At 33.5% G+C, this 17101-nt stretch overlaps 1 protein-coding gene across 2 annotated transcripts; it reads left to right on the plus strand.

Annotated features, from left to right (window-relative positions):
* Positions 1-2739: 2739 nt before the first annotated feature.
* Positions 2740-16812, plus strand: LOC132714502 (exonuclease 3'-5' domain-containing protein 2-like; the record flags this gene model as incomplete). Of its 2 annotated transcripts, none has more annotated exon segments than XM_060697400.1 (7): positions 2740-2899; positions 3715-3824; positions 5429-5597; positions 6479-6644; positions 11633-11830; positions 13058-13189; positions 13770-16812. In XM_060697400.1, coding segments are annotated over 7 exon segments (1131 nt in total), but the record flags the coding sequence as incomplete, so codon positions are not given.
* Between the last annotated feature and the right edge of the window lie 289 nt (positions 16813-17101).

A 17101-nucleotide genomic window follows, 5' to 3' on the forward strand; every position in this document is an offset into this window, starting at 1 on the left:
TTGGTCAGGATGCTTATCTAGTTGAAAGCTCGGATGAGTTCGAACATGGGTCATCTCAGATGAAAAACTAGGTCACAAGAGCTAAAAATAGAAAAACCTTGTGAACACTCTAGAGGTCACATTTTTGACCCAATCTTCATCAAACTTGGTCAGGATATTTGTCTAGGTGATAGCTCGGATGAGTTCGAACATGGGTCATCTCGGATGAAAAAGTAGGTCACAGGAGCTATAAATAGAAAAACCTTGTGAACACTCTAGTGGTCACATTTTTGAACCAATCATCATCAAACTTGGTCAGAATGCTTGTCTAGTCAATTGCTTGGATGAGTTCGAACATGGGTCATCTCTGATGAAAAACTAGGTCACAGGAGCTAAAAATAGAAAAACCTTGTGACCACTCTAGTGGTCACATTTTTGACCCAATCATCATCAAACTTTGTCAGGATGCTTGTTTAGATAATAGCTCGGATGAGTTCGAATATGGGTCATCTCGGATGAAAAACTAGGTCACCGGAGCTATAAATAGAAAAACCTTGTTAACACTCTAGCGGTCACATTTTTGCATCAATCATCATCAAACTTGGTCAGGATGCTTATCTAGTTGATAGCTTGGATGAGTTCGAACATGGGTCATCTCGGATGAAAAACTAGGTCACAGGAGCTAAAAATAGAAAAACCTTGTTAACACTCTAGTGGTCACAATTTTGACTCAATTGTCATCAAACTTGGTCAGGAAACTTGTCTAGGTCATTGCTGGGAATAAATCGAACATGGGACATCTCGGATGAAAAACTAGGTCACAGGAGCTAAAAATAGAAAAATCTTGTTAACACTCTAGTGGCTACTGTTGTGATCCAAATATTCTGTTAATTGGTCTGAAAGTTTGTTTTGATGATTTCTAAGTCAAGATCGAACATGGGTCATCTTGGATGAAAAACTAGGTCACACCGCCCAAATATGGAAAAACCTTGTTAACATTCTAGTGGTCACATTTTCGACTCCATTATCATCAAACTTGGTCAGAATGCTTGTCTAGGTAATTGCTTGGATGAGTTCGAAATCGCATGTGAAACTAGGTCACCGGAGCTAAAAATAGAAAAATCTTGTTAACACTCTAGTTGCTACTGTTTTGATCCAAGTATCCTGGAAATTGGTCTGAAAGTTTGTTTTGATGATTTCTAGGTCAAGTTTGAATATGTGTCACCTGGGTAAAAAACTAGGTCGCACTGCTCAAATATGGATAATCCTTGTTAACACTGTAGTGGTCACATTTTTGACTCACCTGTCATGAGACTTGGTCAGAATGCTTGTCTAGGTAATTGTTTGGATGAGTTTGATAATTCAGGTGAGCGATCTAGGGCCATCATGGCCCTCTTGTTTCATTTTTTTTACTTAAATTTTTGTCAGAAACCATGGGAGTTATCAACAACAAATTTTGTAGGTAGATTGATCAATGCAATCAAACATTAACTCTGCCTTCCTTAACCCATTACCGGATATATAGGCCTTTTAAAGCCTTTTTCAACCCCCTCCCTCATTTTGTTGTCTCTAATGGTAAAAAAATGCCTATTAAGGCCCCCAACAAATGTTTTTGTTTGAGAAATGCTGTGTTGCAGCACTATGAAATCAATTTTGATGGAAAAAATCAACGGAAAATAGTGATTTTTGGCAATGTTGAGATGTCCCCTCATTGCCATGGTAATAAGAAATTTAAGACTGAGCATGTTGTTGCAAAGGCAATGGTCCAGTCAACATTTGTGCCAAGTTTGTTAAGAATTGAAGCAGTTTTATAGCAATTTGAACTTGTAACGGGAGACTTTTCAATGAAAACAGCCATTTTTCACAAAATGCTCATGCAGTAATGGGTTATTTTGGAGAAATTGCCCTTGGTCCATTTTTACACTTTGAACTTTGTCAGAGACATAACTCTAACAGAGACACTAAAAGAGGTATACTTTTCTGTGTCCAAAACCTACTTGGATCTCCCAGTTTAACCAGCTCTTGTTAACAATAGGCAAAACAAGTTGATTTTTCATTTGTCTTACCTGACATGCTTGTTTTCTTGTGCATTTTTAAACCACAAAAAAATGTGTAAAAGAAGGTACAAGAATTTTGAATTTAATAATGAGAAAATAATATTTCACTGTACTTGTGATGCTAGGTTCTAGTCCATTGTCTTCAGCAATATTTTTGTTGTTAAGAGAAGTGAAAGTATGTATTTAGAACACTCACATGCTCTTGTGGATATGAAATACTTATTTTCTCGGTTGTATGAAGGAAATAAGTGTCAGTTTTATTTTTTTGTTCAAAAGAAAATATAAACTACATGTATAATCATGACAATGTGTTACCCTGCAGAAACTGACAGTGCTTAGCCACCAGTAAAGAGTCAGATCAGCTTGTGCACCAAAACCAGACTCTGTAGTGTTTGTAGCACAGTTGTGATATTTTGATTATTGAACTCCCTAAAGATTTGAATGGATTTTTCCAAGCTCAAAGCTTGGCTATTCCATTTCACAAATTCTGTAGGGTACAGGTTAAGAGAATTTGTTTCAAAGAAATGATCGTAAAGATGTTGAAAGTGCATTAATATCCTAAACAAACAAAAATTTAACTATATCTAAAACATTTGAAAAGGAAAAGTCCTTACATATGTATAAACAAATTTATGACTACTGTTCTCTTTTGAGATTAATTTATATGAATTTATGAATTATGACTGTTCTATATTGATTGTAGATAAGTTATGCTGCTGATGATGCACTGATAGGAATTGATGTATTTATGCATTTGATATCTGTAAAGATTTGTGGTATTAGATCACGAAAACAGTTTTATGGCAGTATTATAAATAACAGTGAAGCTGAAGTTTGGAGAACAGCCAGGTCATTATGTCAAGGTAACTGATCATTTTGTTTATTCAATCATATCATGAAAGTCAGATATCTATGTTGTTACTGATGGTATTTTATGAATTTAGACCATTAATAAAAATTATGTTTTGTTAAATACTGATGAAGTTGTTGAAATCCTGTGAAATTTCTTAGCTAACTTATTGTAGGAAATGTTACTTTGTTTTTACACTTTACACTATAGTATATTTAACCTGTGTTACTGTAAATTGGGCAGTTTAATGTTTATAAATTGCTTATATGATTATTCTCCATTTAGATTACAGTATTTAGATTACAGTATTTAGATTATTTAGATTACAGTATTTAGATTACAGTATTTAGATTACAGTATTTAGATAGCAATTTATATAAGGAGAAGAATAATTGAATTTCATAAAAGAAGTGTGTGTGCCTTTTAGCTTAAATTTTCTCCTTTTTATGACACCACATTTTATGACACCACATTTAGCTATATATCTCACATGAAATATATCATTGATTTGAATCAATAACAATACTCATATTATTAAGTACTACAAATTGTATTTTGCAATTAGCAAAATTTATTTCAGTAAGACATTATTTACAGAAATATTTATTTCAATAAGATATTATTTAGGGTTTCCTACTTCAGGCAGTAAAAACATTTTTTATAACCCTGCCATTCCCCTGTCCTTTCCATGAAATTTTGTAGCCAATATTTTGATCAGCATATCTGATATGAACAAAAGTGTGTTGAAATTGGTGTAAAAACAAATAAACAATTGAAGATATTTAATATACTTAATCAACCAATTTCCATTTCCTAATTATTTGACAGGAATAATAGATGTAGCTTTTAAAAGCAAGAATTTGTCGAGTTTATTGGTGAAGGGAGACCACTCATCAGAAGATGAAGACTTTGAAAATGACATAATTAGTTCATCACAGGTATGTATTGATTCTAATCAGTTATTTCTAGTAGATAGCAAGTTTGATTTATTTTTATGCCACCGCCGCATCTGTGATGCGGTGGCATATAGCGATTCACCTGTGTGTGTGTGTGTGTGTGTGTTTGTTTGTATGATTGTGTGTTATATAGATTATATAGTGAACTTAAAAAATCTTCTTGTGAAAAACCACTAGTCCAATTTCAACCAAACTTGGCAGGATTGATCCTTTGGTGAAGGGCTTTCAAAGTTGTTCAAAGAATTTTATTCCATGCAAAAATCTGGTTGCAATAGCAACCAAAAGGAATTAAAAGAATAAATTTAAAAAATCTTCTTGTAAAGACCCAAAAGGCCTAGAGCTTAGATATTTTTCATAAGGCATTGTCTTGTAGACCTCTACCAAGATTGTTCAAATTATAGCTCTAGGGTCAAAGTTGGCCCCGCCCTGGGGGTCATTGATTTTCACTATTGTACATATAGTAAAACTTAAAATACCTTCTTGTCTGAAGGTACAAGGCTTAAAGATTTGATATTTGGTATATAATATCATTTATAGGTACTCTACCAAAGTTGTTCAAATTTTGCCTCTAGTGTCAAAATTAGCCCCGCCCCCGGGGGTCATAGGTTTTCCTTATATGTATATAGTAAAAACTTTAAAAAATCATCTTCTCGAAATTGACAAATGCTAGAGGTTAGATATTTTTCATGAAACATTGTGTAGTGAACCTCTAGCAAAATTGTTCAAATTATAGCCCTGGGGTCCAAATTGGCCCCGTCCTGGGGGTCATTGATTTTCACTATGTACATATAGTAAAAAATAAAAAAATATTATTGTCTGAAGGTATAAGGCTTAGAGCTTTGATATTTGTTATATGATATCATCTACGGGTCCTCTACCAAAGTTATATAAATTAAGCCCCTAGTGTTAAAATTGCCCTGCCCCAGAGATAGTTTTCCTTATATGTATAAAGTAAAAATTTGAAAAATCTTCTTTTCTGAATTGACAAAGGCTAGAGGTTAAATATTTGGCATGAGACTTTGCGTAGTGAACCTCTACCAAGGTTGTTCAAATTATAGCCCTGGGGACAAAATAGGCCCCCCGGGTGTCATTGATTTCACTATGTGAAAAATTAAAAAAACCTTCTTGTCTGAAGGTACAAGGCATAGAGCATTGATGCTGTATAATATGATCTGTAGGTCCTATACCAAAGCTGTTCAAATTTTTCCCCTGGTGTCAAAATTGGCCCTGCATGGGGGCATTGATTCTCATTATGTACACATAGTAAAAACAGAAACTAAAACAAATGTTTTCTGAATTGGAGAAAGCTACAGCTTAGATATTTGACATGAAACATTGTTTGGTGGACCTGTATCAAAAATTTTGCCTTGCCCAAGGGGGACAGTGACCTTTCTTGTCCTATGATGTACAGTATTGAAATTTTTACCATGTGCACAGTTTTAGTTGTAAAATTGAATTCTGATATCAGGTGATTTAGATTTTGAATGGAAAAGGTGTGGCTAAATGTTCCGCTACGAAAAACCGGAAAGGTCCATAAATTACCTTGTTCACTATGTCTAATGTTTACAAAACATTTTTGTTTATAGCAGTCATCATTTCCACATAAAAGTGGGAAACATAAATCAAGTAAAAAAGCATTCATGACAAGACAACGGCCCCTGTATTACAATGCCCAACTTCTAGCACCAGATGGGAAATGTTTAACACTATGTGATATAAGAAAAGCACAGTGGTATTTGGATAAAGGCCTTGCAGGTATTTGTCATTAAGGGTTTAATTATTCGAATTATATTGTAAATGTTTCTCCTTTTAAAGTGTATAAAGCTATATCTGATGATTCTTTTTTAGATAATAAATGGTAAAAGTATTTTGTTTCCCTCATTATTTTATGGTTGATTTTTGAAAAATTTGTAACATAGAATGTCCCTGTTTATTTAACACTGAATATTGTAAATGCACAGTTTTCATTTAGGGGTCACAGGTTCAACCTTCACCTTGTATGCCAAAACAGTTTCCAACCATTAACTCCACAACCCCCAAAGCCTCTTGAACTTCATGGGTGCATTTGTCTTAGGCTGTATATGACCCTTTTGCTTTTAGAGTTGAGGGATCAAAGGTCAAGGTAACTGTGACCTAGTATGCTAAAACAGTTTCCACATTGATAGTTTTGTCTGATTTTTTTTTTGTTTGCTTACTAAACCACCATTGTTATGCCCACCTTTGATGAAGTTTTACAGCATGATGTCAGTCCGTCAGTCTGCATGACCAGATAGGGGGCAATCTAACTGTAAACAAGACAAATGAAACAATAGAGGTCATTCTGTAAAAATAGAGTAACAGGCCAATGTCCACTTTTCCCTAAATTGCTTTTTCCTTTACATAACATTTAATAACATAGTTTAATCTCATTTCTTAACTTTTTGAATAAAGGCAGAAAAATGTCAAGCTTTTTATGCTTTTGGCAAATATAGGTTTCCAAGTATCTAAATTAGTTGGGTAATATTGAAGTACATAACAGTAAAAATTATCTATGGAAATCTAGTTTGCCCAAAGAATGAGAAATGATAAGTGAACTTGTATAAGCTTTTATCATACAAGTATAAACTATATATAGTGTGATCTTGTTTTCATTGTAGTGAAGGTGGGTGAGGACCCTCTAAGTGTGCAGCTAAAGTTTGAGCCCAAAGCACGACCAACATCAAGTCAAGATTACTACCTGCAAGATAAGGAGAATATTTGTGTAGTTTGTGGGGCAGATGAAGATTATGTTAGAAAAATTGTTGTACCTCAGGAATATAGAAAGTGAGTTCTTTTAGTCACCTACCGGTTTAACCAGAGGGGACTTTAGGTTAACCATCTGTCAGTCCATCCGTCGGTCTGAGCAACATCCAATGGTCTTTGAGCTTCATTCCATCCATAATCTAAGTAAAAAGGAAATCCCATAAATTGACTAGTTTATGTGGTAATTTTACTGGTTTATGTGGAAAAGTGCCACATATAGATCAAAGAAAAAGCACAAATGTTGACACGTCCCTCCATTCACAAATTTGGATCACATGATAATGCCAAAGTACTGAAAATATTTTTATGAAACTTGATATATGGATAAATGGCAGTCTAGAGATTATTCTTTTTTTTCTTTTCTTTTTATTTGAAAACTTTGGTTGCTATGGCAACAAATAGACTGACACTATGGCAATTTAAACTTAAACTTAAATTGTGGCAAACTGGTTCCAGTGATAACACAAAAAGTACTGAAATATTTTAATGAAATTTATAAAAAATATTTGAAGATGGCGGTCTGGTGATAAGTCTTTTGCTTTTCTGTCTATGTTGAAAGAATTGGTTACTATGACAACAAATAAGCTGAAAATATGGCAAATATAACAATATTTGTGATTACTCAAAAAGTACTGAAAACATTTTTATGAAACTTGAAATATAGATAGATGACAATATTTAGGTTAAACACATCATTTTAATCTTGACTATAGGGAGAATTTTGAGAGCTGTCCTACTCACCAAGCCTTGGCAACCTCATCAAGATTTCTGATTGAAGTTTTTTACGTTTTTTCAGTATAAGTTCTTTATTCCTTAAGGTAGAACACTTCTAATGGGCGCTATAAGGGACTGTGAATTTGACAACATAGGACAGTTATATGCCTTAAATGTCACCTGTATGCAAAATTTAAACAAAATTTACCCTGTGGTTTATGACTTATTGACATTTTTATGAACTTAAACTTTGCCATTAGAAGGGCTTTTTTAGCTCACCTGACCACAAAGTGGTCAAGGTGAGGTATAGTGATTGGGCTATGTCCGGCGTCCGTCATCGTGCGTTGTGCGTCGTTCGTCGTCAACAATTGGGTTGTTAACAGTCTAGCAGTCACAGTTTTGATTGGATCATTGTCAAACTTTGTCAGAATGTTTGTCTCAATGAAATACAGATCGAGTTCGAAGATGGGTCATCTCCGGTAGAGTTGGGTACCGCAGGAAAGAAAATACCACGGTATACCACGGTTTTTTCCTAAAAACCACGGTATAAACCGCAGTATACCACGGATTTTCATTGTATGCTATAGGTTAATTTTTATCCCTAAAATAAGTATCAAGGTAGGCTGGTATAGAATTTCAAATATTAAATTAAAGCAGATCTATAAAATACAGATTAATCAAAGCATCATTTAACTTTTTTCAATCAGGTATTCATTCATTCAATTCGTATGTTTTATAAATTAATTGGGTCATGGATCAGTTCTTGTTTGTTTTGTTTTTTTATAACATATTGGTCTCTTTCAACATTTAACAACTGTTATATAAATTGCATAGTTAAAATGGAAAAATAAAATGTTTTTATTGCTTATTGATTAATAAAATAATAGGTCAAATGCACGTTAGCCGATGACAAATATTTATTTGTCGGTTAATTTTATAACAGAGTCCCAGCTGCTATTGTAATTTTTGTGTCGCCTCTATGGAGTAGTGGCGACATATAGGGATCACTTCTCCATCGTCTGTCTGTCCGTCTGTCTGTCCGCACTACCGAATAGGGATAAGGGGCCATCTAACTGTAAACAGAACAAAAGAGAACAATAGAGTTCATTCCGTAACAATAGAGTAAGGGGCCATTGGCCCTCTATTAAACAATAGAAAATAACAAAAGAAATGGCCCTTTATTTCATTTCGGCCGGACGTCCGTCCGTCACAAAACTTGTCCGGACTACTCCTCATAAACTACTGGTGCAATTTCATCCAAACTTTACAGGAATGATCAGTACCAAGTGTAGTTGTGCGTATTGTAAGCATTTTCTGGTTCAATGATTTTTGTCAGAGTTATGGCCCTTTAATAATTTTTTAATTTTAAAATTTGTCCGGACTACTTCTCTTATACCACTAATGCAATTTCAATGAAACTTTACAGGAATGATCTGTAGCTCAAGTCCTTGCGCATATTGCACGGGTTTTCCGGTTGAATTATTTTTGGCCGAGTTATGGCCCTTTGATAAAAAGGTGTTTTTTTCTGTGTGTTGCCAGATACACAAAAGCTTGTCCGGACTACTCCTCATAAACTACTGGTGCAATTTCATCCAAACTTTACAGGAATGATCAGTACCAAGTGTAAGTGTGCATATTGTCAGCATTTTCCGGTTCAATGATTTTTGTCAGAGTTATGGCCCTTTAATAATTTTTTAATTTTAAAATTTGTCCGGACTACTTCTCTTATACCACTAATGCAATTTCAATGAAACTTTACAGGAATGATCTGTAGCTCAAGTCCTTGCGCATATTGCACGGGTTTTCCGGTTGAATTATTTTTGGCCGAGTTATGGCCCTTTGATAAAAAGGTGTTTTTTTCTGTGTGTTGCCAGATACACAAAAGCTTGTCTGGATTACTCCTCATAAACTACTGGTGCAATTTTATCCAAACTTTACAGGAATGATCAGTACCAAGTCTAGTTGTGCATATTGTCAGCATTTTCCGGTTCAATGATTTTTGTCAGAGTTATCGCCCTTTAATAATTTTTATTTTTAAAGTTTGTCTGGACTACTTCTCTTATACCAGTAATGCAATTTCAATGAAACTTTACAGGATTGATCTGTAGCTGAAGTCCTTGTGCATATTGCACGGGTTTTCTGGTTGAATGATTTTTGGCCAAGTTATGGTCCTTTGATAAAAAGGTGTTTTTTTCTGTGTGTTGCCAGATACACAAAAACTTGTCCGGACTACTCCTCATAAACTACTGGTGCAATTTTATCCAAACTTTACAGGAATGATCAGTACCAAGTCTAGTTGTGCACTGTCCGTCTGTCACAAAATTCGTCCCAACATGAAATTGGCCATCATAAGGCGATACATGTGATTACTGATCGCTCTTGTTTTTATTGCAAGGGCTAAGTATTTAATTAATCTGTGTCAAAAACCAAAACAAACATGTACCCCGAAAGCAAATTAAAATTAACACATAGAAAACAGCTGACCATGTTACTGCTTAATTAATATTCATAAATTGAACGAACATTACTTTTAATCCAGTTTCTACGCCTTTCTATAATTAGTTAATTGCCATGCACATGCAGTAAGTGCGTGATGTAAGGAAAACCCCTAGCCTGATTGGTCGCTATTTATATAAATACTTAGAATAGAAACACCCTCATTTTATGCAAGGAATGCCCTCATGAATTATCAATCTTTACGATTAGTTTTTGTATCAAATAAGCGATATTTGGACAAGTAAATGTAAGTCGACAATTCTTGCTTCTTCAACTGAGATCATGCAAGTCGACAATTCTGGTACAAATTACCTGTCACAAATTGACATGGTGAGCTTTTGTATTCGCTTTTCATCTGGCGTCCATCTGTCTGTCCATCGTCCGTCCATAAACTTTTACTTTAAACGACATCTCCTCATAAACCGCTATTTTTAGCTATGCAGAACTCTGGTTGCCATGGCAACCGAAAGAAAAAACTTAAAACATCTTCTTTGAAAAAACCTTAAGAGCTAGAGCTTATATATTTGGCATGAATCATTGTCTAGTCAGTGTCTACCAAGTTTGTTCACAAATAAGCCCTAGGGTCAAAATTGGCCCCATCCAGGGGGAGGGGGGGTCATTGATGTATATAGTAGACCTAAAAAAATCTTCTTTTAAAAAATCCAAATAGCTAGAGCTTAAATATTAAGCATGAAACATCTTCTAGTGGGTGTCTACCAAGTTTGTCCAAATAAAAGCCCCTGGATTAAAATAGGCCCCGCCCAGGGGAGTAGGGGCGGTCATTTATTTTCCTTCTATATATATATATTATTACCCTTCCAGATTTTTTCCGCCTTTTTGATTGGATATTGATCACCCGAAAGAAATTGATATTACCGAGCCAGACGGGTTATATACACACTAAATTTCCCGGCTGGGTACCCCACGTTATAAACAACATGCGCTGTGGCGATGCGCGTACGGTTTGATTTTACGCGATGTAAATTCCGATTTACAAGCACTTTTTTACTGTCAAATGATAAAAATTTACCAAAATAGAGTAATCATACATATTAATATCAATACTGAAACAAATATGACCTTGTGAAGGCTTGATATTAATTCCAAAAAAGTGCGTTCAACAGACTACTCCTTTTCTCTTGTTTACATTCGTTAGGTTTGAAAGAAAATACGTTTATTAAAGTTTCGGCTGAAGATATGCGAAGAAAGCTTTGAAAGCGCTTCCGAATTTACATAGAGTTTGTTATTTCTTAAACATTATTATTTTATCTATTTCAACACTGCACAAGGAACATTAATCACGTTTTAATAATATATATATATATATATATATATTGTTTTTCCCTATATGTGTATAGTAATAACTTAAAGCATCTTCTTTTAAAAACCCCAAAGAGCTAGAGCTTAGATATTTATCATGAAACATCTTCTAATGGTGGCTACCAAGTTTGTTTACATAAAAGCCCCTCCCCACCCAAGGGGCCTATATACAGGTGAGTGATTTCAGGGCCATCATGAAATTTTAAGCCAGTAATTGTGAAGGATGAGCCTTACACTATATCAATATTAAGACAGGAGTCACTATCAGTATAAATGTTTACCGTTCAACCTGCTAGATTTATGTTATATACGTTGTATTTACACTGATTTGAATTTGGAATATAACAGGATTTCAATATCAAAATATAAAGAGAGCCCAGCCGTCTTTGTCAATTTCTACACATCAAAACTCTAGACCAGTGTTATTATTAAATAACAGCACTCTAATATATCAGAATAACTGATTTTTTACATTTCAGGTATTTCCCAGGCATTCTCAAGGATCATTCATCACACGATGTTTTATTATTATGTATAAACTGTCATCTCAAATGTGCTGACTATGAGGCTGCATTACGACAACAGCTTTCTGTAGAATGTGATGCTCCACTGGACTCGGGGAAAGATTCCAAACGATTTTTTGACCAAGATCTAGCCAAAGTTGTTTCAGCTGCAAAGTTAGCTTTTACTATTTACCCTGCTGCTGCTGCTGTTTTGGGATTTTAATATCAAAAAACAAAAATTTAGCTACCAACAATATATAATTAGGTCAGACTTCATAGTGGCAATTTGTATTTTTTGGTTCCAATTTATCTTAATAAATTATAAAGGTTTTTGACATATTTTATAGTAGAAGTGCAATCATGTAGTGCTAAAACATTGGGAATAATTATCCCCTGCCGATCGTCTCCTTGTTCCGGTCAGACACTTTAACTCATAGATATGGCCCTTGATTAGTTACGCAGTGTGCATATAGGGCAAACTTTATGGAACCTTCAATACCAAGAGGAGATGAGCATATCCTCGCCTTGTTCTTGTCAGACACTAACTCAGAGTTATCGCCCTTGATTAGTTATGAAGTATGCATATAGAGCAATAATTGTTTCCACACAACTTCTCTGTAACTACTGGGTGGAATTCAATTAAACTTTATGGAAACCATTAATACCAAGATGAAATGTGCATTATATAATATGTTGCCTTGTTCAGACCAGACCCTTCATTACAGAGTTATGGCCCTTGATTAGTTATGTAGTATGCATATAAAGCAATATTGCTATTTCTTTGCAACTGCTGTATTGATTTCAACACCAAAGATACAAAAAGGCAATTTGCATCTCATTGCCATGTCCAGATATTACTATTTAACACTCGAGTTAAGGCTCTGTTTTTGCCTTGAATATTTATTATGTACCAAGAATATTACTGTTTATGCCATGATAAATATAAAAAAATAAAGCCTTATGTCTTCAGTTGTTGTGTTAGTAATAACCAGTACTCGGCAGGGGATATAAATTCAACGAATTTGCTTGTTTCTATTAATTGATGGGTAAACAATATTAAAGCAACACTACTATTTACTATATACATTTTAAAATTTGTATTAAAAACAATTTGAAATACAGATTTTGCTCTGAAGTTTATGCTTGTAAACTCTGGTTCAGTTTTTGTACTATTCTTGATTTAAATGCATATTTTTTTGAAAAAGGAAAATAATATAAACACAACAGGAGAAGAAAATACATAATACAATAAATGAAATAATTTCCTTAATATAATATTTATTTATATTCAGTAAGAATGTAACAAGCAAAAAACAAAAAAGTTACATGAATAAAATAATTAAAGACACACTAGTAATATCATCTTGATATTTTATGTGCGTGTCTATTTATATTACATAGGGCATTGCTAAAAAGCAGAAAATCTATTCCGGAAGCTAGATTACAAGAACTTGAAGAGATTGTAATGAGATTCTATGGTGTACAGTCATTGCCATCAGAACTTTTAGAAAGTACTCTGAACATGGAAATAAAGTAAGTATTTGATGTGTGGTGTACAGGTATTATCACAAAAGGTTTTAGAAAATACCTATATAATGACAGAAGAACCTGTCCTACACCCGCTCCCTCCCCAATGAATCACAAGTCAAGTGTTTTATTAAATGATGTCATTCCCAAGTGCATTTTATGAATGAATTGCCTTCTTAGGATGACATCATTGTGCCGTTATGAATGTACAATGTAGTTGTAAATTCATACACTACTATAAGATGAAAGTGCTAAATGAAAATATTAGTTTTCGTAATTTCTTTTCAAAATGTCATTAATTTGTAATATGCGGAAAAATGAATCAAACGCTGGCTGTTGTCACAGACAGGAATATTTGTATTTGTAATTTATATGACTATTATATCTGTTGATATTACTTTTTACAAATAGAAAGTATGAGTTGTAAACATTTATTAAGATTTAAAAAAAAGTTTTTAGAAAAAAAAGGAACAAACTGTTCTTTTTAAAAGTCTTTTCTTAGACTATTAAATTTTTTAAATTTATAAAAAAATACATGTAAGATCTATGTAAATAAATGTAACATTTTATTTGTTCTGATTTCTAGAATAAATAATGCCAAATTTACTCCCCATGGCAAGAAGGTGGTCGAGTTCTACATGTCAAAGGAAGGGGGACTACTAGGATTTGAAAAAATGTGGAGGCAACATTTTATAGACTACATGCAGCCACAGCATTTACCTCCCTTGTGGTCTGTGGAGCATAGACCTGAGAGAATGAAAGCAATGGATGATCAAGAATAATTAGATTGTTTAAACTACATATTTGTTCATAGAAAATATTTTTGGGGAGGTGAAAAACGATATATTGTTGACAAATAGGATCTTAATATTGTAAAACTTGTCATAATTATTTGTCACAAATAGAGACATATAGAGTATTATTTAAAAGGTTTATTGTAGAAAAATTGTAGACCTGGTTATAATTGTTCTTTAATTCTAGAGGTAACTGCAAATTCATTTTTATGTTACTGTGATTCAAAATACTGCAAACCATGAAGCTTTCAATCAGTTTTTAAAGTACATGTATATTGCATGTGATGAACTATACAATTTTACATTATTTCTGTGAAATAACTTATATAATTATAGAGGATATTTGTTTGTTTTGCATGTAAGATCGAAATATATTTCACTGAGTGGACACCAGATGCAATATTAAAATGAGTGGCATAGCCACAAGTGAAAATATAATAGCTGGTGTGAAAGAGTGAAATATATTTCAATCTTACATGCAAAACAAACAAACTTTCTATTTTATTTTATGCTTTTTAGCTCACCTGTCACAAAGTGAATTGGTGAGCTTTTGTGATTGATTTCCTTATTTGTATATAGTAAAAACTTAAAAAATCTTCTTTTAAAAAACCCAAATAGCTAGAGCTTAAATATCAAGCATGAAACACCCTCTAGTGGGTGTCTACCAAGTTTGTTCAAATAAAAGCTTTGGGGTAAAAATTGGTCCCGCCCCAGGGGGTCATTGATTTTCCTTATATGTGTATAGTCAAAACCTAAAAAATCTTATTATAAAAACCCCTATGAGCTAGAGCTTAGATATTTATCATGAAACATCTTCTAATGGGTGTCTACCAAGTTTTTATCAAATAAAAGCCCCTGGTTTAAAATTGCCCTTGGCCCAGGGGCCTATATACAGGTGAGCGATTTCAGGGCCATCATGGCCCTCTTGTTTAGTGATTTTAAGGGGGCAGGGGACCTAAAAATGAACAATTTTGTATTTCAGTGTGGCCAGAAATACAATTCCAAATATTTCAAAATCTGTTTCACAGGCAGATAACCAGTTGCACAGCATTATTCAATGATATATGACATACATTGAAGAAAAAGATAGTTTGCATGCATTGCTCCTTAAAACAATGACTGACAGCAATTTATATTTACCCCCACCCAGCCAAAATCACACCTTAAAAAATACCAATATGGGCAATCTTCATGAGGGTGCAGCATACTCCAGAATCTGCCTTTAAAAATATCACTAACACACAGTGCAAGCAATGGCATTTTCAAAAATGACCAATGAAGTGTCTGTCATACGTTTAGATTTTTCACAAAATTTATCCGAAATTTCTTACTTGTTTGGCACCAACTGTCAAAGCTTGATTTTTAGCTTTTTCACCTCCATTCGGAGAGTCACAAATACATACAATGTACAAAGCTACCAAAATGCTTAGTTTCAGGTAAAAACCCAAAAATACTTCTCATTTCCTACACACATACAAGAAAGAATTACAATGACAGAGAAATATCAGAAGTTTCTAGTACCTTCAAAATACCATGTCTGAGTTATTAAAAAATTTGATCATTCGGATATGTCCCCTGCCCCCTTAAGTCATTTTTACTTTTTTTTCTCCATGATGTCACCATACCTATGCTGAAACTTAATCTGTAAAATTTCTTAAATTTTGTTACATTTTTAACACAATGCATAGAGGATATTAAATTTTGTTTGTTTTGCGTGTAAGATTGAAATATTTATCACTGAGTGAACACCAGATGCAATATTTTTACGAGTGGCATAGCCACGATTGAAAATATAGTAGCTGGTGTTCACGAATGAAATATTTTTCAATCCTATATGTTAAACAAATAATTTTTCTTTTTATTTCATGCTTTTTAAGTGATTTTAAGTATTTTTTTACTGATTTTGCCACATAACGCGACACATTCTCCTTTATGACATCATCACATCACATCATGATTCACATCATCAATTTTGAATTGTAGTTCTGTTAAAATTTATCTTACTTTGTTACATTTTTAACATGATGTATGATGACATCCACTTTCTTTTAGATGCAGTTAACAAAACAAATTATGTAATATAATGTAATACAGGAGTAATAAAATTTTATTTTTAATATGCTGCAGTTTCATTTTAAATTACAGATGAAAAAGTCGTCTAATCATACCTTAAACAGAGGACTTTTATATGCTCATTTTTGTCATTGAATATTTTCATATATCTGTTATAGATATCAATTCAGGTTTAAAGTACTTACTGCTTTAAAGCTGCACACCTCCAGATGAGCCAAAATATTTCAAGAAAACTAAACTTGAGTAAATGCTCCAAGATTTTAGGAAAATAAAAAAGGTTCAAGATTCAAGTTACGCCCAATAAAAGATTTTCAGTATCTATCAAGATCTTTCTACTGCATGACTAACTCAGTAAGGGTTATTTTTGCATATTTTGACCTCTTTTTGCTAACTTTCATGGGTTGTACATGTTGATTGCAATGTGTACATTACTTTCTTTGTTCACTCCACAATATTTTAGTTTTAAATACATTTGCAAAATTTTCATAAAAATTAGCATGAAGGCTTGCTGGTTTAAGTCTTTCCAAAGTTACAGTTTCCTGAGTTGAAATCACGTCTGTTAAAGCCTTCAAGTATGACAAATTGTAGTCATCAGTATTGCATTTTTGCCCCATGCAGAATGCGCATGCGCAAAATGCAACGTTGCTTGTTACTATGAAAAATCTTATTGTAAAAAGGTCTATATTTTCAGTCTTTATTGAAATAAACCATATGACTTGTATTAATGTCAGTTAATATTTTATAAATAAAACTGTCAAACTATTCCAGAGTTCTGTCTGCAATTTTATTTAAAGTTTATCATGTCATCAAATTATGTTACAAACCCTTTGATATTAATTACTTTTTTGTACAGTAGTGGTATTTTCACTTTGCATTGTTTGAACAAGCATATTATATCTTATCACACACCCGTGCCGATTTTGCGACTCCGTAAATATGGTATTGCACGGCCGTGCATATATTTTGACGTGACGTCATTAGCGTTATACAAACATAGTGTAAAGACGCGCTAAATGATGGCATAATATTCTATAGGCGCGTCAGTGAAAAA

The sequence above is a fragment of the Ruditapes philippinarum genome, unplaced genomic scaffold, assembly GCF_026571515.1.
Source record: "Ruditapes philippinarum isolate M1 unplaced genomic scaffold, ASM2657151v2 ctg3524_1_1_1_1, whole genome shotgun sequence".
In the NCBI taxonomy this organism is placed as follows: Eukaryota; Metazoa; Mollusca; class Bivalvia; order Venerida; family Veneridae; genus Ruditapes; species Ruditapes philippinarum.